This window comes from Herpailurus yagouaroundi, unplaced genomic scaffold (assembly GCF_014898765.1).
Source record: "Herpailurus yagouaroundi ecotype Mexico unplaced genomic scaffold, PumYag 180, whole genome shotgun sequence".
Classification (NCBI taxonomy): Eukaryota; Metazoa; Chordata; class Mammalia; order Carnivora; family Felidae; genus Herpailurus; species Herpailurus yagouaroundi.
Window position 1 is genome coordinate 15,120,610 of NW_024412411.1, and position 19,223 is coordinate 15,139,832.

At 38.9% G+C, this 19,223-nt stretch overlaps 1 protein-coding gene across 3 annotated transcripts in view; it reads left to right on the top strand.

Annotated features, from left to right (window-relative positions):
- Positions 1-19,223, top strand: part of EED (embryonic ectoderm development) — a 197,384-nt gene that overhangs the window by 132,149 nt on the left and 46,012 nt on the right. For all 3 annotated transcript variants that reach the window (XM_040489558.1, XM_040489557.1, XM_040489560.1), the window contains exon 3: positions 4,503-4,651. In XM_040489558.1, the coding sequence (XP_040345492.1) occupies positions 4,649-4,651 (3 nt within the window). In that variant the 5' untranslated portion in view covers positions 4,503-4,648. The remainder of the gene's footprint in view (positions 1-4,502; positions 4,652-19,223) is intronic.

The window sequence follows — 19,223 nt, forward strand, 5'->3', positions numbered from 1 at the left end:
TATATACAATGGAGTATTACTTGGCAATCAAAAAGAATGAAATCTTGCCATTTGCAACTATGTGGATGGAACTGGAAGGTATTATGCTAAGTGAAATTAGTCAGAGAAAGACAAAAATCATATGACTTCCCTCATATGAGGACTTTAAGAGACAAAACAGATGAACATAAGGGAAAGGAAGCAAAAATAATATAAAAACAGGGAGGGGGACAAAACAGAAGAGACTCATAAATATGGAGAACAAACTGAGGGTTGCTGGAGGGGTAGTGGGAGGGGGCACGGGCTAAATGAGTAAGGGGCACTAAGGAATCTACTCCTGAAATCATTGTTGCACTATATGCTAACTAATTTGGATGTAAATTTTAAAAAATAAAAAATTAAATTAAAAAAAAACCCAACATCTTTACTAAATAAATAAATAGATAAATGAATGAATAAATAAATAAATAAATAAATAAATAAATAAATAAATAAAAAGATACATACAGGGTCCCCTGGGTAACTCAGTTGGCTAAGTGTCCAACTCTTGGTTTTAGCTCAGGTCATGATCTCATGGTTCCTGAGACCAAGCCTGAGCATCAGGCTCCTTGCTGAGTGTGGAGTCTACTTAAGATTCTCTCTCCCTCTGCCCCTCCCCCACTTACAGGAGCACATGCTCTCTCTCTCAAAAATAAATAAATAAAATTTAAAAAAATAAAATATTAAATAAAGATATTTATAAACATATTAAAATTGTACTCAAAGAAACAATGAAATGATTTTTATTACATGCAAAGAAAAAAGAGTAAAATACTCTGTATTACTTGAAAGTTTATGGTGAGAATACATTTAGTTATTACTTATGGAACTTTTAAAAACAGACTGCCAGTATATAGACTAAAATATCAAAAGTAATTAATCCCTGGATGGTAGGGTTCTAAATGACTTATCCTTCTGTACAATTTTTCTCTATTTTCTAAGCTCACAACAATGTAATGCTAATACTTACATAATTAAAAATTGTAAAGAAAAAATTTTGACATAGATCATTTACTAACACTGAAAAAGTCCCACAAATACATTAGTAAGTGGGGGAGGGGGGGAAGCTACAAAACAATGTAAATATCATGGTGATTTTTACTTTAAAATATGCACATATACAGTCACAGTAAAAGTGCATACATCAAAATGTTAATAATGCTTATCTTTGGTACAATCATGTCTAATTTTTGTTTTACATTATGTTTTTGGCATCTTCAAATATTCTGCGTTAATTATGAATTTTGTAATGAGATAAAATTCTTATTAAATAAGACAAGTTAAAAGCACATAAATGATAGAATAAAGGTTGATTTGGGTTAGAACACATAGACCTTCATGTAAGAATATCAGATGGCATGTTAGTATAATAATGTAGCTCCTATAGGGGTGCCTGGGTGGCTCAGTCAGTTGGATTTCCAACTTCAGCTCAGGTCATGATCTTGCAGTGTGAGATTGAACCCCGTGTCGGGCTCTGTGCTGACAGCTCAGAGCCTGACACTGCTTCAGATTCTGTGTCTCCCTCTCTCTCTGTCCCTCCCCCACTCACACTCTATCTCTGAAAAAATGAATAAATCTTTAAAAAATTAAAAAAAAACACAAACCCGCAACTCTTATAACTGGATCGTGGAAGACAGTTTTTAAAAATGCTTTCTGAATGTATGATGCAAAAATAAGGTTAAAATTGTGCCTTTCTGTCACCCACAGACTAGGGTTAAGTCCAACACCTGCATAGGCTGCCTGCTTCCCCAGAGATTTGCACCTAAACACCACTGTGACTAGGTACACAGTGAGTTTACAGTATTGTCATCTCTCTTCCGTAAGTCATTCACAGGTCTCCTTTATTTCTGTGGTTAAACACCTTTCCAGGGTCCTAGATTCATGCTATTGATCTTGGTATTTCCAGCTCCTCACTCTTAAATTGAGGGCCAGGTCTTTCCAAGAAGATAGCCTTCATTTTAGAGAAGGTACGTGCCTCACAGTTGGCCTTGCATTTCTTCAAATTCCAGGCTTCTGCTGATGAGACTGTTTTGGTCCCATAAGTGAATCCTGGCCAAGACTAGGTCCTCTCCTCCACCATGAGGGATGGAGCTGCACCACTGGGAAGCTGAGTGCTTTTGTATTCGCAGCCTTTCAAGGATACCTTCTCTGATGTCAGAAATAGTCCTCTGACTCTGCCTGTTGGCAATCAGTAGCTGAAGCTTCAAGCAAGATCTCTCTCAGCAAGAATTCTGCCCATGATAATACTGCCCCCTAAATCCTAGTGCCCTGTGTGACCACACCAGACACAAATCTTGTAGTTAGGTAGAACAATCCGACCAGGATCCTGAATCACACATGTAGCTATGACAAGCTTCTCACCAGACACATGTACCATTATCTTTATTGCCAGCTCATGCTGGCTCCAAATCCTATCAGGCTGGACAATGTGGACTCCTCAATATTTTTGCCCTTCTAACTCAAAATGTCCCAGACACCAATCCCAAGGCAAAGAAGAGGTGAAAAGATATGAGCATTACAAGATCTAAACAAAGCTAAGAGTCCCCAGAGATGATTGACAAATATCTTCTCAGCCCACTTCCGTTTATAATGACTTTCTTCCTCCAACAGAATCTGCAGAATCAATGTTGCTATAAAATCTCCATTTTGTTTTAGATTCACTTCAGAGTTCCTTTTTCTTTGGAATGAGGGACAGAAACCCTGAGCTCCCCCTGGAGGTAGGAGTGTGCTAGTAAGAGTCTCCTTGGACTTGCTCTTGACTCTTCCTACCCAGTTCATTTTTTTTTATGTTTATTTATTTTAGAGAGAGAGAGAGAGAGAGAGAGAGCGTGAGTAGGGGAGGGGCAGAGAGAGAGGGAGACAGAATCTGAAGCAGGCTCCAGGCTCTGCACTGTCAGCACAAAGCCCGATGCGGGGCTCGAACTCACAAACTGTGAGATCATGACCTGAGCCGAAGTCAGATGCTTAACCGACTGTGCCACCCAGACGCCCCTCTACCCAGTTCATCTTAACACAAACCCAGTTAATTTGCTTACTTTCACCCATTTCCAGTCAGCTTCTGGTGACCTGTCTGCAATCTCCATAACATCTGACTGGGGCTTCTATCCTCTTTGTATTTTAGCTATTCTAATCCTTTTTTTTTTTTTTTTAAGTTTATTTATTTATTTTGAAAGACAGAGAGGGTATGCACAAACACATATGTGTTTGTCAGCTTTCATAATTGGGGGAGGGGCAGAGAGAGAGAGAGAGAGAGAGAATCTCAAGCAGACTCTTTGCTGTCAGCACAGAGCCAAAAAGGGGCTCGATCCCAAGAACTGTGAGATCATGACCTTAGCCAAAACCAAGAGTCCAATGCTTAACCAACTGAGCCAGCCAGGTGCCCCTTAGCTACTCTAATCTTAAAGTAGAAAGTACTCCTTGCCTAGCTGCATAAACAGTATTGTCTATGTTTCCATCTTGTCTCAGATTTTTCTCCTTTAATGCAAGTGCTTTGTTAGTCATTTGATTCCTCTTGTCATCTCTCCAACATGTTCCTTTCCTCTTTATGCTTGTTATTGCTCTTCATCTTACCTAGAATTTTTTTCCTATCCTCAGCCCTTGTCCCCTTGTGAAAATCTTTTCCATTCATCAAAAGCCCAAGTCCCAGCTTCCCCACACCCCCCTCTGAAATCCTATAGAACTTGTTTACAAAGCATTTATGTATGCTGCTTTGTATTTTAATTTTCTCTACATAGTTTATCTTACTCTATCCAACCAAATGTCTAGCATAGTGTCAAGGTCTAGTGTGCCATAGATAATCATTAGATAATGTTGAATTAAATTGTTGAAGGATGATTTCAAACAACCCATTTTCAAAGAACAGATAACTGCACTGTTGAAAATGAAGGAAAGCAGGAGACAGGAAGAAGAGAAAAGTAACTGGAAGACAAAGGGCCTGAGGATCTGAGGATCTCGGGGTGCTGTAGAGAGAACACTGGGATCAGGATATAAGGATCAGGAACCTGGGCTCAAGTCCCACGTGGCTGTTAATGACCTAAACGACCACAGAGCTGCTCTCTAGAAAATCAAGGCAGTGGGTTATATGAATTTCCAAGTTTATCATCACGATGAAATTGTATGACCATCACCGCATTTAGGCTCCTGATAGCTGACCAAACATGATAGTGTTCAGACTGCACCTCCTCAGAGCCTAATGTAATATATGTGCTAATAAATGTTAGTTTCTCTTTTCTTCACACACAATGGGAACATTAGGCAACATTCTCAACTTTAACAAAAGTTTGCCTTCTTTATCCACTGAGGACAGTCCCACACAGGAATATTTGCCTGATAATATGGCAATAGAGAACTATACAACTTGTTTAAACAAAAATACTGCAGAAACATTTGTTTTCTTCTCTAGATGTGTACTTTATGGAAGAATTTTTTGGTGCCTGGTTCTCTCCATTAGGCTGAATATGTTTTCTTATCATTTTTTCTTCTAGCTCTCACCATGTGCCATTTTAGGTACAAGCTTCCATTCCAGCAACTGAAAGGAAACTGAAAAAAAGTTATGCCAATACAAATTCTTAGTCAACTACATCACACTGTCTGGGAAGATGTGGAAGTTATTTGACGAAGATTGTTCTACATGGTAAGCAACAAAGAAGGGTAATATTTGGAAGGCAATAAAAAATGTCAAAGAGTTTAAACAAAGTATACCAGGAAAATAAACAAACTCCAAGGAATTAAACGAAGGATTCTGGAGCCTAGGACAGTTGCTGATGTTGAGATTAATATGTATAACAACAACCCACTTACCAAGGATTTTAGAGAAATGAGGACTTCTACCTGTGGGACTTTTAGAGTTCACTGAAGTTTGATTCTTTGCATTTTTAGAAAGCTGATTTAATTTCACTATTTTATTTTGATGTTTTCCTGACTTAAGAGAATTCCAAATTCCCCTCAGTCCCTGCAGATACGCTGTGTTCTTTCACTCCTCTGTGCCTTTGTGGGTGCTGTTTCCTCCTCCTGCCTTTCCCCTCTCCTCCTCATCCTTCAAAACCTATTTTAAATCTCTGTGAAGACAAGCCTGACTCCACTCAGCAAAGTAAGTTGCTCTCACTGCCGTCCAATAGTCTTGACTCGTAGCTCTATTATTTTCACAATCATCTTGGCCCTGGCTGGGTGAATGCCAGGTGCACCCAGTTGAGGATCAGCCTGGGAAGTGAGGAGGATACTGATTAGGAGAGCAGTGCTGTGCTCAATTATGAGAAGTTAGGTGCCTTTCTTTACTGAGCATCTAATGCTATGATCTGTGTTAAAAGGAAAAAAAAGAAAGAAAGAAACCTTATGAAATGTTTTCTTTTAATGCTGTCCTGAGTATATTCTGAGAGGCTCTTAATAGAAGCCAAATTGTGTGGGGGGTTGGGGAGTGCAGGGGTATCTAAGAGGAGGAGGGTGCTGAAATAGGAGGGGGAAGAAAAAAGAATCCTCAGTCTCAGAAGACTTTGAAAGAAGTGAGGTCTAAGTTTACCCACTCCCACACCTTCACTTAGTTATCCTCCTACAGGTCTTTACATTTTAGCTTCCTCAGGAAAGTGTGTCATGCTTTTTCTGATGAGAACAATCATCACATCTTATACCTCTCACTTCCAGCATTTACCACAGTTGTAAATCTATATGTAGATGTGATTCTTTGACGGATGTCTGTTTTTATCACTAGGCTCATGAGAATAGGGACTCACATCAGGTTTTTAATCACCACTATTCCCTAAGTCCTAGCATAGGGCTGGCACATAATGGGATTTCAATATTTGTAGAGTCAATGAATAATGTTGCATGAAAGGCAATAAGGGAAAGGCAATTGAAATACAGATTTAAAGGGACCATTTAAATTAACTCAGCAGTATTGCTGATGATCAGCATGATGTGATCAATATAATGACCAAGGGTGTGAGAGGTTTTTTCCTACTGACATCATATATCTGATGTCTTTTTCAACACTACCTCCCCAATTCTCCAACACCAGCTGGGTGACCAGCAATTCAATTCAGTTCTGGTGTAATTTACTTGGAGTTGGCATCAGACCCCATGAGTTAAAGGACTCAGCCCCATGAAACTGCCTCCACTTTCAGATGCCCGTTGCAAGTCCCTGGCCACCTGTGCCTTGGATCCACCAGATACAAATTGAGGATTCCTATGACCCTTTCCTCAGGTTTGATGTTTTGCTAAAATGGCTCACAGAATCTAAGACAGCATATTACTTACATTTACTGCTTTACTATGAAGGATACAAATGAACAGCCAGATGTAGAGGTACATAGAATAAGGTCTGGAAGGGTCCCAAGCACAGGAGCTTCTGTCCCTGTGGAGTTGGGGTATGTCATGCTCCCAGCACTTCGAAGTGTTCACCAGCCTGGGAACTCTCTGGGCCTCATTATTTACAGGCTTTTATGGAGGTTTCCTTACATAGGCATGATTGATTAAATCATTGGTTGTTGGTGATCAACCTTAATCTTCGGTCCCTTTCCCCCTATCAGGAGGTGGGGCTGAAATGTCCAAGCTTCTAATCTAGGCTTGATCTTTCTGGCCTCTAGCCCCCTTGCTAAAGCTATCTAAAGACTCGCCAAGACTGGCCTCCTTGAAAGAGGCTCCTATCACCCTTATCCCAGGAAATTCCAAGGATTTTAGGAGTTCTGTGCCAGAACCAGGAACAAAACCAAATATGTTTCTGTGATACCGCAGGATGGGAATGAATTTAAGGATGTAAATGTAAGGGTATATACAGTCAATAAGTTAATTGTAATGAAGATGCCAACAATGTACTGAGGTTTCAAAGGATAATAAGTCATTAGGTTACACTTGCATTTCATCACAATTTATTTTCCACTAACTTCTTCTGTAGAAATTAGTGACATCATATGTCTCCCCTCAGTAATTATAGCACTCCCCATTTTATGTAATAAAATAGCATCTTACTCAGAGTCATTTATTTGATAATCAGATGTTACAGACACTCATGAGAATGGGTGGCTAAGTTAAATATTCTGACACTGTTTTTCTGGGAAGAGAGAAGTGAGTGCCTTTTAACAACCTTGAGCCCCACATAAGACCTATGAATTTAGATCTGAACTTTCTTTGTTTCTCCTATTCTCCAACACTTAACATATAAAAAAAAAAAAACCACTTTCCAGCACAAACTATAAGTTGATAATTTAAGGTAATAAATGAGACCCTGTCAATCTATATATGGCTGCTCAATATATAGACCCTGTCAATCTATATATGGCTGCTCAAAATTGTTGCCGATAGGGTAACAGAAAGCAAATCATGTATAATCTGTTGATTGAGACATTCATTCATTCCCTTGAGTATTTGTTGAAAGCCTTCTATATTCCTGATACTAGGTTTATAGGAGACCTCTATGATCAAGTGAAAAGAGGTCTATTGGATATACACAAAACTCAACACGTAACCTGCCCTCAACAAGTTCCCAATCTTGTTAGAACAAAAGATGATAGAACAAATTTTAGAACAAAATCTATAATTAGATAACTAAGATGAAACAGCATTCTATAGATGTGTGGGGAAAAGGGCAACCAAATCAGATTAGGGAATCAGGGAAGGTTTCCTGGGAAGCTAAATTTTGAAAAGGATGAATTTGGAAGAAGAAAGTATTTTAAGCAAAAGGAAACATATGTGAAAAAGGTCACAGCCTAATCAGTAAACTACCAGTAATTCATTACAGGTCTTTACTCAAATACTTTCAACTTAAAAACATTCAAAAATACAAAGCTTGGGGCACCTGGGTGGCTCAGTCGGTTAAGTGTCCAGCTTTGGCTCAGGTCATGATCTCACAGTTTGTGAATTCAAGCCCCACATCAGGCTCTATGCTGACAACTCAGAGCCTGGAACCTGCTTCAGATTCTGTGTCTCCCTCTCTCTCTCTGCCCCTGCCCTGCTTGTGCTTTGTCTATCTCTCAAAAATAAGTAAACCTTAAAAAAAATTTAAAAAAAAAAAAAAAAACAAAGCTCAGCTTCCAAGCAAAGGTGCATCAACTCTTTCAGACATGCCAGAAGGAGTTAGTGGTCAGGTGAGGTCATGTCAGTCCTAGTCACGTGATCATTGGGTTATTCCTTAATCCATTTAATTATTCCACTGGCTACTCTTTAATCCATTGAATTAATTCCTTAACTTGCAAACTCAAATACCTACCATGAGTACAGCTGGCAGGGTGGGGCCTGAGGTGAACTGGAGCGTGAGGTGTGAGGTGAACTGTGTCCAGCTATGGGGAAGAGTGGCCCCAGGCGCTAGCAGATTTCACCCTGCCAGAATGTAGCCTCAGTGATGCCATTGCTCTCTCAAGGCAAACTAGAGACCTCCTTCAATTTTGAATTGTTGTTCAATTTTGAATTGTTAACAACTAATTCAAGTTTTTAAAATTGTGTGCAGGCCAAGCAAAAAATGTATGCAGGCTAACTTCAGTCTGCTGACCATCACTTTGTGACCTTTGATATTTGTATGTTTGGTGTGTTTGCTTTAATTTTCAATGTTTTACAAAAATTACAAACGTTTTTCAGAAGAAGGAATAGATGCAACTAGAATATTAATAGTGTTGGTAGGAAGTGGTAGGAAGAGACATGGAGTTAGTATAGAAACAACAATAGATGTAGTAAACAATTAAAAATAATAAATGTGTATACTTAAGGGATAAATTGTTTCAGTGATAGTAACAATTCTGAAGAACAAAGATCCAATCATTCAGTCATGTCCATATACCTATGCCATCAAAAATAATGAACAAGATGAAGAGTAATTGTCAAAATGAAAGGCTTTAAGAATGTGCAGCTGGAGAGGTGCCTGGGTGGCCAGGTCAGTTAAGCATCTGGCTTCAGCTCAGGTCATAATCTCACAGTTGGTGAGTTCGAGCACCATGTCAGGCTCTGTGCTGACAGCTCAGACCCTGGAGTCTGCTTTGGATTCTGGGTCCCCATCTCTTCTCTGCCCCAACCCTGCTCTCATTCTGTCTCTCAAAAATAAATAAACACTAAAAAATAAAAAAAAAAATTTTTTTTAAAGTGCAGGTGGGGGAGGGAAATCAATGTCAGATGTCTAAATAAAGTAATTTCTAGGGGCACCTGGGTGGCTCAAAGGTTAAGCTCCTGACTTTTCATTTTGGCTCAGGTCATGATCTCACAGTTCCCAAGATGGAGCCCCACGTCGGGCTCTGTGCTGACAGATTGGAGGCTGGAGCCTGCTTTGGATTCTGTGTCTCCCTCTCCCTCTGCCCCTCCCCCCACTTGCTCTCTCTCTCTCTCTCTCTCTCTCTCTCTCTCACTCTCTCTCTCAAAAAAATAAAAAATAAGTTAATTCAGGTCCTGAACAAATGCTTGCGTTTGTCCAGGAACTCTGCTGGACATGGTAAAATTGCTGCTCCTGAAACTTCGGACACAGTCACAGTCAAATTCCATTAAGGATGTTAGAGCTGCCAAGGAGTTTTCTACACTTGGCCATCCTCAAGGAGGGGGACCACCTGCCTCAACATATGTTCAAAATGGTAGAAGAGAGAGTCAATAGACTGCACATACGATAGGAGAAAAGAGCATGTCTGATTTGTGATTTTAAAAACAAACTAATTGTTTTTTTAAGCAATAGTTGTAAATGTTTAAAAATTCAAGCAGTGTAAAAAGATATACAGTAGCAAACAAGTCTTCCTTCCTCCCTAGACCCCTAGTTCTTCTGCCTAGAAGTAACTGCTATTAATGATTTCTTTTTTTTTTGTAATGTTTGCCCAGTCCATCTAATTTCATTCTTAACCACTTCAAACATGTTTTTAAAATTTTGTTCATGTTTATTTATTTATTTTGAGAGAGAGAGAGAGAGACAGAGCATGAGCAGGGGAGGGGCAGACAGAAAGGAAGGGAGAGAATTCCAAGCAAGCTCTGCAATGTCAGCGCAGAGCCCAATGCAGGGCTCAAGCCCACGAACTGTGAGATCATGACCGGAGCTGAAATCAAGAGTCGGATGCTTAAGCAACTGAGCCACCCAGGTGCCCCTTAAGAATTTCTTATGGGGTGGGAATGCAAGCTGGTGCAGCCACTCTGGAAAACAGTATGGAGGTTCCTCAAAAAACTAGAAATAGAACTACCCTATGACCCAGCAATTGCACTACTAGGCATTTATCCATGGGATACAGGTGTGCTGTTTCAAAGGGACATGTGCACCCCCATGTTTATAGCAGCACTATCAACAATAGCCAAAGTGTGGAAAGAGCCCAAATGTCCATTGACAGATGAATGGATAAAGAAGATGTGGTACATGTATACAATGGAGTATTACTTGGCAATCAAAAAGAATGAAATCTTGCCATTTGCACCTACATGGCTGGAACTGGAAGGTATTATGGTAAGTGAAATTAGTTAGAGAAAGACAAAAATTATGACTTCCCTCATATGAGGACTTTAAGAGACAAAACAGATGAACATAAGGGAAAGGAAGCAAAAATAATATAAAAACAGGGAGGGGGACAAAACAGAAGAGACTCATAAATATGGAGAACAAACTGAGGGTTACTGGAGGGGTTGTGGGAGGGGGGTATGGGCCAAATGGGTAAGAAGCACTAAGGAATCTACTCCTGAAATCATTGTTGCACTATATGCTAACTAACTTGGATGTAAATTTTTTAAAAAATGAAAAATAAAACAAGTTCATTAAAAAAAAAAAAAAAAGAATTTCTTATGGGGGCACCTGGCTGTGTCAGACAGTAGAGCATGCAACTCTTGACCTTGGAGTTGTAAGCTTGAGCCCCACATTGGGGATAAAGTTTACTTAAAATTTTTTTTTGAAGTTAAAAAAAAAGAGTTTCCTATATTTCTTTTCATACAAATAAATGCATATTATACACTTATTTCTGCAACTTTTTTCCTATGTAATTATTTAATGTATTTTGGAGATTGTTCTATATTAATTCATGTAGATACACTTTATTCATTTTAAAAGCTACATATAAAGATACAGTGTAACTTATATAATCAATACTCCATTGATGGATTTACATTGTAGTCTTCTGCTATTATAAACAAGAAGACTGAGATAAAAACACAGAGAGAGGCAAACCATAAGAGACGCTTAAATATAGAGACCAAACTAAAGGTTGATGGGGGGACACATGAGGGGGGTGGGTTAAAATGGGTGACTGACATTAAGAAGAGCACTTTTTGGGATGAGTGTAAGATGTGTAAGAGATGAATCATGGGGGTTCTACTCCTGAAGCTGAGACTACATTGTATGTTAACTAACTTGAGAATGAAAAACAAAACAAAACAAACAAACAAAAAATTCACTTAAAACAATAAATCTGTCTGGTTTGAAAATTTCAAAGAATCAGTTTGGTCAACTACATCCTAGGCCTGCAAGCCTAAACACCTCTTAGTCCTGTTGGGCTTGGGGACAAGTGAACCTAAGAACAGCCACTTGGAAATGAACTTGTGCGTACGTATAGAAGAATCTGTGTCTGGAAAGAAGGTAAATGTGGCAGGATGACTAGCAATGAGATTGAATTCAAAATTAGTGAGATCATTCAGGCCCCATGGGATAACCTAAGGAATTTGATCTTCCCTGGAAAGATACCCAGAACAACTGACTGGTTTCAAGCAGAATGATGACATACTCTACTTATGTTTTAGAAAACTTACTGCAACAACAATGAGAATAGATTGGAGGGAACCAGAAAAGAAGTAGAAAGAGAAGAAGGGAGACAATTCAAGTAATCCAGGAAGTAATTTCTGAGAGCTATTACAGGAGTAAAATCTACAGTACCTTGAACTGATTGGACAGGGGTATGATTGAATGGGCAAAATCTAAGATGAACACCTGGCTTCTGGGTAGGTCCACTTGGTGGATAGCGGTATTAATCACCAAGACTCAGGAAGGAGCAAACATAAGGAGAAAGATAATAGTTGAGTTTTGAACATTTGACCTTGACCTTCTGGGCACACAGATGATTATGTCCAGGTAGTACAATATGTAGGCCTAAAGCTCAACAACACACCAATAGCAGACATATAGTTAACAGTTGAACAGTTGAACAACATATATTTAACACTTGAAGCTGTCAGAATAGAATGGGTCACCTGAGAGTTACATATTCATTAATACAACAAAAGACATGGCAGAACCCTGAGAAAAGGAGCCAATAAGGGGAGGCAAAGGAGGCTATAGGTGGAGGAAAAGGAACCAAGCAAAGAAGTAAAGGCCTTTCATGAACAGTCAAAAATTAAATAAGCTGGCACAACAAGGAATCAAGAACTTTTACCTTATTTGAAACTCAAGCTATTTTAGGCAGATCTAATCAGAGTTCCACGTTACAGGTAACTTAAGCTCATTTAGGTGACTAACCCAAGAGTTCACAGTTTTTAAATAGCAGAGCTAGGACTTTAGCGCAAGTCTTCCCCCAGTTCCACAGAGCTTGGTTCCATCATGCTGGCTCCAAATTTCTTATGATTCGCAGACTAGCAAAGCCAGGAACGCGGAAGAAGGAAAGAAGTTATACTAGCACAATCAGGCCTCCCACAACTCTCCCTCTTCCCATGCTTTTTACACAGTAGGAAACTAAGGTTCAGAGAGGTTTTAAAAAAACACATTACCTTAAAACTCCAGTCCTTATTAAAACTTCCCTAAAACCACAGACCTGTCCTTTAGCATTCACAGGCAAAGAGACATTAACTCTTTGTTTGCATAAGGGTACGTGTATTTAGGACTTTCATACTAAAGGCATCAGAAGCTAAATAGTATCTTTTCTGTACTGTAATCATTAGAGAGAACTGCAAAGTTTCTTAAGTCCTTGCTCAAGCCCACATAATGTTCTTTATTGTATGCAAATGTACTAGCTGTGAGAGATATTCCATGTGGTTTTCAGGAGTGTGATATGAATGAATGTTAGAGATAAGTAGAAATCGGCAAAACATTCCTTATAATAGATATTGTCAAAATATTATTATTATGGGTCTGCAAAAGCTTAGAAAACTTTTTACCGTGATCCATCTTGTGATAGTGAAAACTTTTACTGATATTTGATCTGTAAGAATAGAACTTGGTCACCAGGTTTCAACACAAAGCTTGTTGAAAGAGTATGTTTCTCCTGCTGATATGAATAGGGATTTAAAAAAAGTTTTTTGATAGGTGTATATAAAACCAAGTCATACAAGTGTGTTGCATTTGTATAGATTCCAGATGCAGGTTTGAACATGATTATTTCAAGATCTCTTTACTTCGGTGCATTGGTGAGCCTGTGCAAGAGATCTCTGCCCAGAAGCTCCAACCTGTCAAAATGGTTTTAGTTGCTCCATTTCTCTTCTCACCAAAGGTGAAGTCTCAAGCTATATGATAACAACTCCAGGAGCTTACCTTCTTTAATGCCTCTAAATAAGTCAATTAAATTATGGTAGTAAACAGAGATAGTGATTTCATTCATTCAGAAAACATTTACTGAGTGTGAAGTCACCATGGATATCAAGATGAATGAGAAATGGATTCTGCCCACAAATAATCCTTCCTGGGGTCGGGGTATGGCACAGCTAAGTAGCTGGGCTAAGGCTAACATCTCTGTTGAGAACTTCAAGTGTATGTATTTTATGTTGTTGATCCGTGGACTTTGAGGTATACGCCAGTAAACAGGCGGCATATGGCAACGTTAGCGTTCTGGTAGGAAAGTCGAAAAGCTTGGTTGGTGTTTCTCATTGTTGCTTGGAGTGCCTGCTCTTCTCTGCAATTTTTGCAGTGTTTCAGGAACCTGGACGCTAAGGGATTACAAATCTTTTAGTCATCAAACAGTAAACCAACTCCGCTGTGTGTTAACTTGTACAAGTTTACCAGAGTGAAATGTAACTGCATGAATGATTTAGCTTACCTCCTGCTTCAGGAAACAATCACAGATGGCTATCAACATATATGTGCATAAGTACGAAAAAAATCAGAAACAATTTAAATGCCACACAACTGAGATGTGGTTAATTAAATTCTGGGTATCCTTCCTGATGTAGTACTACGGAGCCATTAAAATGATGTCTTAGGAAAACAAAGGAAAATATTCACCATATGCTGTTGCAAAAATTGCTTACAAAACCATACCATGGTACCATTACATTTTCCGAATATGTGTCTATTCATGTTGTGAGTTCACAGGAAGAGACTAGAAGAACAGGAAGACTCAAATGTTAATAGTGGTTACCTCTGGGCGGTAGGATTATAGAAGAGTTTTCTTCTTTGTGGTTTTCTTGTATTTTCCAAATTATACGAAATGTACATGTGTTACTTTCATTATTCAAAACAAATTATATTTTTGAAAAGAAAGACCAAAAAGTAGTCTAGCTCTTCCTATTTTGTAGGTTTTTTTGACAAAGAAGTTTTACCAAATTCCCCAAGGTCTGAAACAGAAGACTATTTTAGTGACACCAACTGTGCCCACTCAAATCTTTAGTCACAGAACTTGTATCAAGAGGCAAAGAAAAGCTTCACTTCCCATCCCCATCTGGGGCACACTCACCAGGAACTTCAGGGAGTCTTACTACATCTTTTTATGTTTGAGGGTTTTTTATTTTTAATGTTTATTTATTTTTGAGACAGAGAGAGTGCGAGCAGGAAAAGGCAGAGAGAGAGGGAGACACAGAATCTGAAGCAGGCTCCAGGCTCCAAGCTGTCAGCACAGAGCCCGACGCGGGGCTCGAACTCACAAACTGTGAGATCATGACCTGAGCTGAAGTCAGATGCTCAGCCCACTGAGCCACCCACGCACCCCGAGGGTTTTTTTTTTTTTTTAATTATGATATCCCTGGGGCCTCACAAGCAATGCTAAAGTCTTCATCATCTCTTCCTGTATGCTAGTTGGCCATGTGTAAATAAGACTATTGATGGCCTTCAGTAGTATCCCAGAGTTCAGTAGTACCAAGAGGGTAGGCACTGTTTGGAATAAAACCGCATATTGGTTAGGAGCATAGACTCTGTAGTCAGACCTTAGTCAGAATCTTAACACTAAAATTTGTTATTTGTTGGGGCGCCTGGGTGGCTCAGTCAGTTAAGCGTCTGACTTCGGTTCAGGTCATGATCTCACAGTTTGTAAGTTCGAGCCCCACATTGGGTGCTGTGCTAACTGACAGCTCGGAGCCTGGAGCCTGCTTCAGATTCTGTGTCTCCCTCTCTCTCTGACCCTTCCCCGTTCATGTTCTGTCTCTCTCTGTCTCAAAAACAAATAAACATTAAAAAAAAAAATTTTTTTAAAGAAAGTGAAAAGACATAGACCTGAGAAAACATTTTATGTTTAGTAACCAAAGAATTTGTATCTAGAATATGTAAGGAAATCTTGTATCTAGAATATATAGAAGAACTTTCATTGCAACTCACTGAAAAAAAGGCAAACAAGTTTTTAAAAAAAATGGACTGAAGATTTGGACAGACTCTTCATCAGAGGAGATCTATGGATCAGTCAGTGTTCAACATCATTAGTCTTCAGGAAAATGCACATTAACACCATAGTAAGATACCACTACATACCCACCAAAATGGCTCAAATTAAAAAGACTGACAATACCAAGTTCTGGAAAGGATGTAAAGCAAATAGAACTCTCATACATGGATGGTGATGATAAAAATAGGATACAACCACTTTGGAAATGGTTTTAGGGGTGCCTGGGTGCCTCAGTCGGTTATGCATCTGACTTCAGCTCAGGTTGTGATCTCATGATCCGTGAGTTCCAGCCCTGAATCTGGCTCTGTGCTGACAGCTCAGAGCCTGGAGCCTGCTTCAGATTCTGTGTCTCCCTCTCTCTCTGCTCCTCCCCTGCACATGCTTTGTCTCTGTGTCTCTCAAAACTAAACATTAAAGGAAATTTAAAAAAAAGAAAAGAAAATAGTTTCATAGTTTCTTACAAAGTTAGACATATACTTGCCATATAATCCAGAATTCCACTCATATGCAATTTACCCATAAGAAATTTAAAAATATGTCCATACAGTCTTGTCCATGAATGTTCATAGCAGCTTTATTCATAGTAGTCCCCAAACAAACAACCCACCTGTCCATCAACAGGAAATAGGTAAACAAATTATTACACATTCATTCAATAAAATACATGCTCAGAAATAAAAAAGAGTAAAGAACATATGCAGGCAAAAACATGGATGAATCTCAAGAAGGATATATATATGTCCAAGAGTGCATACTGTGTGATTCCATTTATATAACATTCTAGAAAATGCCAACTAATCCATATTGGCAGGAAACAAATCAGTGTTTTCCTGGGTTGGAAGAGAGAGGAGAAGATGCTTGCAGAGGGGCACTAGGGAACTTTTAGGATGATGGAAATGTTCTGTATCTTGGTGGCAGGGGTTACATGGCATCAAAACTCATTGAACTGTATATTTTTTTTTATATTTTTAATGGTATTTATTTATTTTGAGAGAGAGAGAGAGAACATGAGCGGGAGAGGGGCAGAGAGAGAAAGTGAGAGAGAGAATCCCAAGCAGGCTCCTCACTGTCAGCACCGAGCCCAACACAGGGCTCGAACCTATGAACTGCAAGATCCTGATCTGAGCCAAAATCAAAAGTTGAATGCTCAACCAGCTGAGCCATCCATGTGCCCCTAAACTGTATACTTAAATGAGTACAGTTTATTGTGTATGAATTATACCTCAATAAAGCATGAGAGAAACTAGTCAGGCCAGGTGCAATGTTAAGAAGTGATGGAACACACAGATGATAAAATATTACTGTTCCCTAGGCTTCACAATTGAAAATGATGTGCATAATCTTCAATAGAGATAAAAGTTTATTTTCCGCATGCTGCCCTCTCCTAATTCACCTAGCACATATTTATTGAGCTTCTCCTCTGTGCCAGCCATTTGACTCAATATTAAGAGTCCTAAGGTAGGTAAACAATCTTCACAAGGTTACTGACTTCACAGAGCCTACAGTATAGTTAGGGAGATGATAGGACCAACTGTATGTTATGAGGATGACTTCTGTGAGCAGGAGAATATGGGATGCCAATGAAGTACGTTCGCTTGGTGACCACTTCCTGTAGCAAGTAACATCTAAGTTCCTATCTAAAGTGTGACGTTTAGTTAACCAAAATCAAGCTAATTGTCACCCCAGAAATGCTCCCTTCCCAAATGGACAGGGACATTCAATATGTTCATGCATACAAGTTTTGAATTAATGCTTCTCCAACTAAGCAATCTTTCCTAAAGTTTTTCAAAATAGGGAGTAATGTATCCATGCTTTTAGTTTAATATCAAAAACATACAAGTGTGTTAACCAAACCCCTGGTAGTTTTATGACTGAAATCCTTACCCAATTTTGTACAGTTTAACTTGTTATACTAATCAGAGTTTACATTTTAAACCTTATTTTAGGTAGTATAATTATAGATTCACACATTATTTACTGCAAAATAATCTGGCATGATAAATTACTCCATCAAATCAGAAAAAAAGAGAAAGTAATGTCTATATATAAGATATAGCAAAAAGCAACCTTGTCAAATCTATTACCTACTTTAAAAGAGGGTAGAGGGTAATTCTTAATGAAGAGTGTTACGCCCACCTTAGAGTGTTTGGAAACCTTTGGGATGGTTTTGCGGTTGGCACAATGATTGAGAGAGCTATTTGCAATCAGAGATTAGGGTCAGGGGTGCTAAATGCTTTTCAATGCTCAGGATAACCCCCCATATATGAAAATTACTCTGCCCCCAATGCCAATAATATCCCCATTGAGAAATACCATTAGAAGGTCTCCAATGGCCTTTCTGGTTCTAAAAGTTTATTAGTGGATTCTATTCATTCATCTGAAATGGCACTGCTTTAACAAGAAGACAATATCACAGAGCACCTGGGTGGCTGTTGGGTAAGTGTCAGACTCTTGATTTTGGCTCAGCTCATGATCTCACAGTTCCTGGGATCAGGCTCTGCACTGACAGCACTGCCTTTTTAGGATTATCTATCTCCCTCTCTGCCCCTCCCCTGTTCATGCTCTCTCTTTCTCTCTCTCTCTCTCTCTCTCTCTCTCTCTCTCTCAAAATAAATAAAGGTAAAAAAAAAAAAAGTATCATCCAACTAGGCATCTGTAATGATTAATTTTATGTATCAATCTGGCTGAGCCACAGTGCTTAGATATATGGTCAAACAACACTCTGGATGTTTGTGTAAGGGTGTTTTGGATGACATTAATATTTAAATCGGCGGACTTTGAGTAGAGGAGATTGCCCTCCTGTAACGTGGGTGGGCCTCAACTAATCACTTGACAGCCTGAATAGAACAAAAGATCCCCCGCCCCCCAAGTGAGAAGGAATTCTGCTAAAGATGGCCTTTGAACTTGAATTGCAGACTTTGAACTTGAATTGCAGACTTTGAACTTTCCAGTCTCTATAACTGAGTGAAACAATTCCTTAAAATAAATCTCTCCTTCTCTGTCTCTTTCTATCTCTCTCTCTATACACACATCATATTGGTTTCATTTCTCTAGAGCACTTTGACTAATACAGACAGCATCCTTATTCTTGGGCATAAAATTTAGAAAATGTGAAATGGAAAAACAAAGTTATCCACATTGTCACATTTACCAGATTATCACATTTACCCTGAAGATGGATAGCCATGGTTTCATGAATGCACACCACAAATCTTAAGTATTTCAAGTATTTGAGATTGAGAATGCCCCTAAGCATTTTAACAAGCATCTTTCCTCTACACACTTAAGTTCATGTGCACATAATCCCTATGTTTTGGATTCATTTACACTTAACTCATCAAAATCTCTTCTCACAGGTATCACTTCCAAGCCTTCCAAATGCTTGAACTTAGCTCTGTCAGTCTTTGTTCTAAGAACCAGAAGTCATCTTTTGTTCTATCAAAGAGATAAAATAAAGAACCCAAGTTGGAGTAAATTCAGAGTGTACAATTTCTAATTTAGTTCCTATTCCCTTTTTTAAAGCACATTTATTTTTACTCATGTTCATTTGGAAAAAACTGCCGTGTACCTTAAACCCAATCAAGGTTTAAGATTAGGCCCATTTTTCTCAGACACATTTTAAATACATACATATCTTCAAACCAAAAAGCAGCAACTAATTTTGTATAAAGTGTATTTGCATTGGGGCGCCTGGGTGGCTCGGTCGGTTAAGCGTCTGACTTCGGCTCAGGTCACGATCTCGCGGTCGATGAGTTCGAGCCC